An 11,426-nucleotide genomic window follows, 5' to 3' on the forward strand; every position below is an offset into this window, starting at 1 on the left:
CCCACCCCCATGCTCCCAAATTTTGTCAGGCGATCTTGTCTGCTTCCAATTTCCAGGTTCCAATTTCCATATATAGACATTAATATATGTTTTTCTTTGGGTTCACCTTATTACTTAGCTTCTCTAGAATCAAGAGCTATAGGCTCAATGTCCTTTGTTTATGGCTAATATCCACTAATGAGTGAGTATATACCATATTCATATTTTTGGGCCTGGGTTATCTCACTCAGGATAGTGTTTTCTAATTTCATTTATTTGCATGCAAAATTCAAGATGTCATTAGTTTTTTACCGCTGAGTAGTACTCTATTGTGTAAATGTGCCACACTTTCTTTATCTATTCTTTCGTTGAGGGGCATCTAGGTTGTTTCCAGGTTCTGGCTATTATAAATAATGTTGCTTTGAAAATAGTTGAACAAATGTCTTTGTAGTATGATTGAACATCTTTTGAGTATATGCACAAGAGTGGTATTGCTGGATCCTGAGTTAGGTTGATTCCCAATATTCTGAGAAACCACCATACTGATTTCCAAAGTGATTGTTAAGTTTGCTTTTTTACCAGCAATGGAGGAGTATTCCCCTTACTCCACATCCTCTCCAGCATATCATTGGTGTTTTTGATCTTAGCCATTCTGAAAGGTGTAAGAGGCTATCTCAGAGCTGTTTTGATTTGTATTTCCCTGATGGCTAAACATTTTGAACATTTCTTTAAGTGTTTTTTGGCCATTTGGGATTCTTCTGTTAAGAATTCTCTGTTTAGCTCTGTATCCCATTTTAGTTGAATTATTTGAAATTTTGATATATAATTTCTTGAGTTCTTTATATATTTTGGAGATCAGTCCTCTGTCTCATGTGCGGTTGGTAAAGATCTTTTCCCATTCTGTAGGCTGTCTTTTTGTCTTATTGACTGTGTCCTTTGCATTATGGAGCTTCTCAATTTCAGGAGGTCCTATTTATTTATTGTTGCTCTCGGTGTCTGTGCTGCTGGGAATATACTGTGCTATATTTAGGAAGTGATTGCCTGTGCCCTTGTGTTGAAGACTACTTCCCACTTTCTTTTCTATCAGGTTCAGTGTGGTCAGATTTATATTGAGGTCTTTAATACACTTCAACATGAGTTTGGTGCATGGCAATAGATATGGATCTATTTTCATTCTTCTACAGGTTGACAACCAGTTATGCCAGAACCATTTGTTAAAGATGCTTTCTTTCTTCCATTGTATAACTTTAGCTTCTTTGTCAAAAATCAAGTGATCATAGGTGTGTGTGGATTAATATCCGGGTCTTCTATTCGATTCCATTGGTCAACGTCTCTGTTTTTATGCCAGTACCAAGCTGTGTTCATCACTGTAGCTCTGTAACAGAGTTTGATGTCAGGGATGGTAATGCATCCGGAAGTTCCTTTATTGTATAGGATTTTTTGGCTATCCTGGGTCTTTTGGTTTTCTATTTAAGTTGATTATTGTTCTCTCAAGGTCTGTGAAGAATTGTGCTGGGATTTTGATGGGGATTGCATTGAATCTATAGATTGCCTTTGGTAGAATTGCCATTTTTACTATGTTGATCCTACCAATCTAAGAGCATGGGAGATCTTTCCATTTCTAGTATCTCCTTCAGTTTTTTTCTCCAAAAACTTAAAGTTCTCGTCAAATAGGTCTTTCACTTCTTTGGTTAGTGTTACCACCGAGATACTTTATGCTATTTGTGGCTATTGTGAAAGGTGATGTTTCTCTGATTTCCCTCAGCTTCTCTATCCTTTGTGTATAGGAGGGCTACTGATTTTTTTGAGTTTATCATATATCCTGCCACATTACTAAAGGTGTTTATCAGCTGTAGGAGTTCTTTGATAGAGTTTTTGGGGTCACTTACATACTCTGTCATATCATCTGCAACTAACGAAAGTTTGACTTCTTCCTTTCCAATCTGAATTTCCTTGATCTCCTTATGTTGTCTTATCGCTATTGCTAGAACTTCAAGCACTACATTGAAGAGATATGGGGAGAGTGGACAGCCTTGTCTTGTTTCTGATTCTAGTGGAATTACTTTGAGTTTCTCTCCATTTAATTTGATGTTAGCTGTCAGCTTAGTGTATATTGCTTTTATTATACTTAGAAATGATCCTTTATCCATGATCTCTCCAAGACCTTTATCATGAAGGGGTTTCGAATTTTGTCAAATCCTTTTTTGGAATTTAATGAAATGATATATGTTTTTTTCCTTCAGTTTATTTATATGATGAATTACACTGATAGATTTTCGTATGTTGAACCAGCTCTCCATCTCTGGGATGAGGCCTACTTGATCATAATGGATAGATTTTTTTTGATGAGTTATTGGATCCAGTTTGCTGGTATTTTATTGAGAATTTTTGCATCCATGGTCATGAGTGAGATTGGTCTGTAATTCTCTTTTTTGGTTGAGTCTTTGTGCGCTTTTGGTATCAGGATAACTGTAGCTTCATAAAAAGAGTTTGGCAATGACCCTTCTGTTCTATTATGTGGAACACATTGAGGAATATAAGTATTAGCTCTTCTTGGAAGTTCTGGTAGAATTCTGGACTAAAACAATCTTGCCCTGGGCTCTTTTTTGGTTGAGAGTTTTGTGATGACAGCTTCTATTTCCTAGTGACTTATAGGTCTATTTAAATTGCTCACCTGGTCTTGATTTAATTTTGGTATATGGTATCTATCTAAAAAATTGTCCATTTCTTTTACATTTTCCAATTTCATGGAGTACAGGTTTTTGTAGTAAGACCTAATGATTCTCTGAATTTCCTCAGTGTCTGTTGTTATGTCCCCCTTTTCATTTCTGATTTTGTTCAGTTGGGTGTTCTCTCTCTGCCTTTCGATTAGTTTGGATAAGGGTTTGTCAACCTTGTTGATTTCCTCAAAGAACCAGCTCTTTGTTTCATTAATTCTTTCTATTGTTTTCTGTGTTTCTATTTTGTTGATTTCAGCCCTCAGTTTGATTATTTCCAGTCTTCTACTCCTCCTGGGTGAGTCTACTTCTTTTTTTTCTAGAGTTTTCAGGTGTGATATTAAGTCGTTAATGTGAGCTTTGTACATTCTCTTTATGTGGTCATTTAGTGCTATGAACTTTCCTCTTAGGACTGCTTTCATAGTGTCTCATAGGTTTGCATATGTTGTGCTTTCATTTACATTGAATGCAATGAAGACTTTAATTTCTTTCTTTATTTCTTCCTTGATCTAGGGGTGGTTCAGTAGTTGACTGTTCAATTTCCATGAGTTTGTAGGCTTTCTGTGGGTAGTATTGTTAAATTCTAACTTTACTCCATGGTGATCTGATAAGCCACAGGTAGTTACTCAAATTTTTTGTATCTGTGGATGTTTGCTTTGTTACCGAGTATGTGATCAATTTTCGAGAAGGTTTTTTCTGTTTGGGTGGAATGTTCTATAGATGTCTGTTAAGTCCAGTTGTTTTATTACATCTGTTAGTTCTCTTATTTCTGTTAAGTTTCTGTCTGGTTGGCCTGTCCATTTGTGAGAGAGGAGTGTTGAAATCTCTTACTATTAGTGTATGGGGTTCGATGTGCCATTTAAGTTTTAGTAATGTTTCTTTAACATATGTAGGTGCTCTTATAGATATTCAGGATTGAGACTTCATCTTGATGAATTGTTCCTGTTATGAGTATAAAGTGTCCTTATCCATCTCTTCTGATTGATTTTAGTTTGAAATCAATTTTGTTGGATATTAGGATAAGCACATCCACTTGTCTTAGGTCCATTTGATCAAAAAACCTTTTCCCAACACTTTACCCTGAGGTAGTGCCTGTCATTGAGGTTGAGGTGTATTTCTTGTAAACAGAAGAGTGCTGGATCCTGTTTTTATATCCATTCTCTTAACCTGTGCCTTTCTATAGGTGAATTGAGTCCCTTGATTGTTGTGGGAGCTGCGGGCTGCGTTCCTGTCGCCCTGGCTCCTGTTAGCTGAAACGGTGCACATCTTATACAACATTCGGCCAGACCTGCACAAAATACTCAGAGACTATTTGCAATTTTAAAAGACATTGATCTTGAAATTTAACCATCATTTTACTTTCACAGGATCCCCCAGAAAGAACGTCACCCCCATGACAGCTGGAAGTAACTCTAGAGGACGACGTCCCCTCTCCCAGTAAAGTTTGCCCTTGGGTTTAGGGACATCATTTAGGGGTTGATTATAATTGGTATACAGTTGAGGGTTGGGGAAGGAATTTTATAAGCTCAGGGATCATTTGAAAAAAAAAGAGGGATAATGGGATGATGGGATAATAGATTGGTACTTGTTGGTACTTGTGAGTTATTGTTTTGAGACAAATATATTGGTATCGATTCTTATATATTGATACAAAGTGAAATTATATTGACTATTGTATGCATGCATGCTTCTACTTCTGTTTAAAACATTTTTATGTATTGACAAATATTGTATTGATATATATATTGTATATATTTACCATATTGCAGTGTACATTTCTACCTCTGATTAAGATACTTACATATTGCTTGTGTACTGATATATATTTACCATACTGCAATGTATATTTGTACATTGTTTATATTTGGAGGTCATTGTCCTCATTTGTTTCACAGTCATTTATTGTCTTAGTCTTTAAGTTAGATAGGTATTGAGAATTATATAGATCAATAGTATTCTAAGTTTGTCATTTATAATTAGACTAATCAGGTTCTTTAGATACATAGAGATTATACTCAGTAGAGATAGATAATCTTCAACCTCTTCAAAGAGCTGTAGAAAATGGCCTTTAACTCAGAGTTTTGTGGTAGTGAGACACAATTGCTCCTGGCAACACCACTCTATTCCCGAGAGAATGTTGAGCACCAAAGACACTCCACCTGGAGCTTTTCTTCTTGGCTGAACTGGCCTTTGGGCAAAGAAATGCCCATACCTCAACCACTGACAGAAGTACAGAGTATCTGTGAATGGAAAAAATAGGACTGTCATATCCTGCCAAGACAGGGTAAGATAGTTTTGACAAGTTTCTTGCCTTTGAAGATGGTATGTCAGTTATGTTAGGCCTTAGCCAAAGTTGGTTGCTTCAACGCTGCAAATGTGACCTTGGGTGATTGCCCAGGTAGCTAGTTGTCTCTGTGATTTGTTGCATGTTTTGGAAGTTGTTTGATTGCACTTCCTAATTACTCAGGTAACATTATTTCCCTTCTCAGATCTTCAATGGGGTTGAATACTATATAAATGTAGTTACTTTCCACTCATGACTTGTCCAAGCTATTTATTATATAAGACCTAAGCTAGTTAGAATAGGATATTTGTACTTATTGTATATAATTTCATAATAGGTTTAGAACTCTCTTACTTAAACAAAAGGGGGAGGTGTTGCGGGAGGTCCTTCCGCTCCTCCAGCCAATAGCCACTGAGATACCAGCCCATTGGGGTGTGGTCTCTCTCCCTTTAAAAAAGCGGCTACTTCCCTCCTCACTTTTTTTTACTTCCTGCTCTGGTTCTGGTGACTAGACTCCCTTCCTGATTGTACAGAGGGCTGTTGTCTGTGACGGTGATCTGTAAGTTTTTTTCCCTTTTAAATAAATAACCATTTTATTAATCATAATTCCAAACTGGTATTTGTAACTTACGCCTTCACCTTCAATTGATATTAAGTGATATTAATGACCAGTGGTCATTAACTCCGGTTATTTTTGGTGGTAGTGTTTGTGTATTTCCCTTCTTTGGGTTGTGTTGGTAGAGGGTTATCAGACATCTGTGTTATTGTGGCTGTTGTTAGCTTCCTTGGGTTGTGGTTTTCCTTCTAGTACTTTCTGTAAGGCTGGGTTTCTGGATACGTATTGTTTAAAACTGTTTTCTCATGGAATATCTTGTTTTCCCCAACGATGGTGAACCATGACTTCTCAATGACTTCTAAGAGTTTCTTATAACACACACCTACTAGAAGGTTTGAAACTTCCAATTCTTCTCATTCTTGGCAGGGCTTGTTGTTGCTGCATGTGTCCTGATTACACTCATGGTGTTTCATTATGAGTTTGTTTCATTTCCTAATGACTAGTTGTCTCAGTCAGTGTTCTATTGCTATGAAGAGGTACCATTACCATGGCAACCCTTACAAAAGGAAACATTTAATTGGTGCTTGCTTACAGTTTCAGAGACTTAGTTCATTATCCTCATGGCATGCAGCATGGCAGCACACAGACAGACACGGTCACTGAGAGTTCTACATCCAGATCTACAAGCAACAGGTAGAGCCTCAAAGCCCACCCTAAGACACACTTCCTCCAACAGGGCCATACCTACTCCAACATGGCCACACCTCCTAATCACTCAGGTAGTACTAGCCATAATGATAAAGCATTAATATATATGAACCTATGAGAGTCATTTTTATTATTAAATTAATTGTTTTAAAACAATCTTTTCTCATTTAAATACCCAGTTCCCACTCCTGCCTCTCCTCCCACTCACCCTACCTTCCTTTTTTCCTATCCCCCATCCACTCCTCAGAGAGGGTAAGGCTTCACAAGTGGAGTCAGCAATGTCTGACACATCACTTTGAGACAGGACCAAGACCCTGCCTTCATATCTAGGCTGAACAAAGTATCCCTCCAAAAAGAATGGGGTCTAAAACACCAGATCAAGCACTAAAGATATACCCCAGTCCACTGACAGTGGCCCCAGAGACTTCCCAAGCCACACAACTGTCACCCACATTCAGAGAGCCTAATTTGGTCCTATGCAGGTTCCCCCTGCTGTCAGTCCAGAGACTGTGGGCTCTCACTAGTTCAGGTTAGCTGTTTCTGTGGGTATTCCCAATTACAGTCATGACCCCTTTGCTCATATTATCGCTCCTCCCTCTCTTCGGTCTCTGGGAGCTCAGCCCAGTGCTTAGCTGTGGATTTCTTCATATTCTTCCATCAGTTGCTAAATAAGGGTTCTATGATGACAATTAAGGTAGTCATCAATTGGATCATAGAGGAATACCAGTTCATGCACCCTTTCTACTATTGCTTAGGGTCTTAGCTGAGGTCATTCTTATAAATTCCTGAGAATTTTCCTAGTGCCAGGTTTCCTGCTAGCGCCACAATGGCTCCCTCAATCAAGATATCTCTTTCCTTGATCTCCTTCTCTGTCCTTCCCCCATCTCAACCATTCCATTTCCTCATGTTCTCCTCCTACCTTTTCTTCTCCCATCCCCCTCTCCTTCTGACCTCCTTTCTCTACACCCGACTGCCAACTTTCTCAAGAGATCTTGTTTCATTCCCCTTTCCGGGCAGATCCATGTATGTCTCTCTTAGGCTTTTCCTTGCTACCTAGCTTCTCTGGGGACATGGAATGTAATCTGTTTATCCTTTGCTTTATGTCTAATATCCACTTATGGGTGAGAACATACCATGTTTGTCTTTCTGGGTTTAGGTTACCTCACTCAGGATGTTTTTTTCTAGTTCCACCCATTTGCATGAAAATTCCAAGATGTCATTGTTTTTCACTGCTAAGTAGTACTCCATTGTTTAAATGTATCACAATTTTTTAAATCCATTCTTTGGTTAAGGGGCACCTACATTGTTTCTAGGTTCTGACTATTACAAATAAGGTTTGTAATAATGGGTGAATGTCTTTGTGGTATGAGTGAGAATCTTTTTGGTATATGCCCAAGAGTGGTATTTCTGCATCTTGAAGTAGATTGATTCCCAGTTTTCTGAGAAACCGCCCTATTGATCTCCAAAGTGTCTGAACACCAGCAATAGAGGAGTGTTTCCTTTACCCCAAATCCTGTCCAGCATAAGTTGTCATCAGTGTTTTTCATCTTGGTCATTCTTACAGGTGTGGGATGGAATCTCAGAGTTGTTTTCATTTGCATTTCTCTGATGACTAAAGATGAACATTTCCTTAAGTGTCTTTCAGCCATTTTAGATTCCTCTGTTGAGAGTTCTCTGTTTAGGTTTATACTTCATTTTTTATTAGATTATTTGTTCTTTTGATGACAACTTTCTTGAATTCTTTGTATATTTTGGAGATCAGACTTCTGTATGATGTGGTTTGGTGAATGGAGGTGCTTTTATGTCCATTACTTTTCTTGTTGCTATGACAAATACCTAAAGAGAAATGACTTATGGGGTGGGGACATTTACTTTGGATCTTGATTTGAGGTTATTCTCCTTTGCAGAAGGAATACATTCATACCACTGGGAGCAGTTTGTAGCTGTGGTATCAGGGTGTGAGATTATTGCTCATATCTTGTGGATCAGGAGGCAGAGAGAGGACATGAAGTGGACAGTGGCATAAACTCAACACTCATCCCCCAAGAGTCACTTGTAGCTCAACCCAGTCTCATAAAGGGTTCTACAACCTTTTCCAACAGCACCATCAGCTGCAGACCAAGAGTTCAGACACATGAGTTGTCAGGAACTCATAGTGTAAAGAGTTGCATTTTTAGCATGAGCAATTAGAGCAGAGAAGTCTGTGACCAGTCCTGTGCTTCCACCCTGAATGCACAGCTGTCAGACCTACAGGCTGTCTAGCTGCATTGTAACATTTTTTTTGTCATGGATTCACCAGATGTCAGAGCTGAAATCTCTTGGGGGATCTGGTCCCATCTACTGAAAGACAAGTAGTCTGAATACCACATCAGTGAAGTACTGGCAGTTCCCAGAGCTGGGACCAGCATCTAGAATCCCAAGGCTGTCAGTGTGGCACTGGAGAACAGCATGGCAGGTTGTCCTGTGTGCTTCACTGTAGAGGAATGGCCTCCATTTCTGTGTGTTGAAAGATTACAGAGTTTTCTTTCTTTTTCTTTTTTATATATTATGTATGGGTGTTCTACATGTGTGCCTGACTGCCAGAGGGGGGCATCAGACCATGTGGTTTCTGGGAACACAACATACTCATATTTTTAAAAGTTCATTTTTATATTGTGTATATGTGGGGTTTGGTATAATGCAGTATGCATATATAATGTGTACTGTTTACACAGATTCACAGTTCCATTTCCTTAAACATCTATTTTTTTCCTTTGTTTTGATACATTTTGGGTAAAATTTAAAAGTTTTTAGTTTATGTATTAGGGGATTTTGCCTGCATGTTTATATGTGTACCACTTGTGTGCCGTGCCCGCAGAGGCCAGAAGAGGGCATCAGATCCACTGGAACAGCAGATACAGGTGGTTGATTACAGGAAGTGCTCCTAACTACTGAGCCCTGTGTTATGAACTTTCAAATACTTCTCTGTCAGTTCCTTATAAACTATAAATTCTGGTCCTGGTGCTAGGTTTGGAACACCAGAACAAAGCCCTCTGATCTTGTGTTTGGATATCTGTTCCTCCACGCTCTCGCTTTGGAGACCTGCAGATTGTCTTTGTTCTTTCAGATGGACTTCATGAAGATGAGGCTGGTTTACGCTTTCATTCTGACGATGGGTGCTCTTTGCTTGTACTTCAGCATGGAACTTTTCGAGGAACCACCATTTGTTCTCAAGAAAGGTCACGGGAAGTTTCTCCAGCTTCCAGATACAGACTGCAAGCAGAAGCCACCTTTCCTTGTGCTGCTGGTGACTTCGTCCCACAAGCAGCTGGAGGCTCGGTTGGCCATCCGCAAGACATGGGGTAGAGAGGCAGAGATTCATGGGAAGAATGTGAAGACCCTCTTCCTCCTGGGGGCCTCAGAGAGCCCTGATGAGATGAATGCCACAGCCCAGGAGGGCAAGCAGCACCGTGACATCATCCAGAAGGATTTCAAGGACGACTATTACAACTTGACCCTGAAGACATTGATGGGCATGGAATGGGTGCACCACTTTTGTCCTCAGGCAGCTTTTGTGATGAAAACAGACTCAGACATGTTTGTGAATGTTGGCTATCTGACTGAACTGCTGCTGAAGAAAAACAAAACCTCCAGGTTCTTCACAGGCCACATAAGGTACCATCAACTGCCCTTCAGGCATAACTTAAACAAATGGTTTGTGAGTAAATTTGAATATCCCTGGGATAGGTACCCACCTTTTTGTTCTGGAACAGGTTACATCTTTTCTAGTGATGTGGCCAGCCAAGTATACGAGGTCTCTGAGAGTGTTCCATTCCTCAAGCTGGAGGATGTGTTTGTCGGGCTCTGCCTGGCCAAGCTGAAGATCCGGCCTGAGGAACTCCATACCAAACAGACCTTTTTCCCAGGTGGCTTACACTTCTCTGTGTGCCTCTTTCGGAAAATTGTGACCTGCCACTACGTGTCACCTCAGAACTTACTCACTTACTGGCAGATACTGGAGAACTCTCAGGAACAGGATTGCTCTGATGTCTGAGGGGAACCTCCAATAACTTTTGGTGATACTTTGGGAAGGTCTGGGATGGCCTTGCTGGGCACTGTCAGGGGTAGAGAGAGAAGGAGGAGGAAAACAAAGAGTACTGTTCTCAATGCCCTGCACATACTAGAGTGGATGAACACACAAACAGAATCAAGATTTGTTCCCACTTGGCACCCAGAGCAATAACAGATCTCGACTTTCAGGCTTTTGCACTATGTTCTCAAGGTTTGAGACATGCCCTCATCCACTCATTTCAGGGCTCAGTATACATATGAAGCCGTGGATGTGATCATTCCTATTTTACAGGTTAGGAACCAGCAGCCTTGGCCACTTATCCGAAGACTCCCAGTCTGCAGATTGAGCAGGAATGAGAATCAATTAATATTAGAATTAAGTTGCTGGCCTCCAACTGAGTGTCCCATTCTTTGGGAGAGGGTGGTAGTAGAAGAAGCTTAGGATTGGGGTGTCTTAAAGCTAACTAGCATCATTTAGTCTCTTTCCTGAGTCCCCTGCCCCTCACTTCCCAATTCTTCTACTTTTTTTTATAATTAATTATTTATTGTTTGTTTTTTTATTGAAAAAAAAATTTTCCGCCTCCTCCCCGCCTCCCATTTCCCTCCCCCTCCTCCCGCCCCTCTCCCCCTCCCCCCACTCCTCTTCTCCTCCCTCTCCAGTCCCAGGAGCAGTCAGGGTTCCCTGCCCTATGGAAAGTCCAAGGTCCTCCCCCCTCCATCCAGATCTAGGAAGTTGAACATCCAAACTGTCTAGGCTCCAACAAAGCCAGAACCTGAAGTAGGATCAAACCCCCGTGCCATTGTCCTTGGCCTCTCGTCAGCTCTCATTGTCTGCCATGTTCAGAGAGTCCAGTTTTATCCCATGCTTTTTCAGTCACAGTCCAGCTGGCCTTGGTGAGCTCCCAATAGATCAGCCCCACTGTCTCAGTGGGTGGGTGCACCCCTCGTGGTCCTGACGTCGTTGTACATGTTCTCCCTTCTTCTGCTCCTCATTAGGACCTTGGGAGCTCAGTCCGGTGCTCCAGTGTGGGTCTCTGTCTCTATCTCCATCCATCGCTAGATGAAGGTTCTATGGTGATATGCAAGATATTCATCAGTATGGCTATAGGATAGGTTCATTTCAGGTTCCCTA

At 40.4% G+C, this 11,426-nt stretch overlaps 1 protein-coding gene across 1 annotated transcript; it reads left to right on the forward strand.

The window, feature by feature from the left end:
- Positions 1-9,344: 9,344 nt before the first annotated feature.
- LOC130872260 (beta-1,3-galactosyltransferase 5-like) lies at positions 9,345-10,277 on the forward strand. Its single transcript, XM_057766164.1, has one exon. It carries the CDS (start codon positions 9,351-9,353, stop codon positions 10,275-10,277), a length of 927 nt encoding a protein of 308 aa, XP_057622147.1. The 5' UTR covers positions 9,345-9,350.
- Positions 10,278-11,426: the final 1,149 nt, after the last annotated feature.

Source organism: Chionomys nivalis, chromosome 3, assembly GCF_950005125.1.
Source record: "Chionomys nivalis chromosome 3, mChiNiv1.1, whole genome shotgun sequence".
NCBI lineage: Eukaryota > Metazoa > Chordata > Mammalia > Rodentia > Cricetidae > Chionomys > Chionomys nivalis.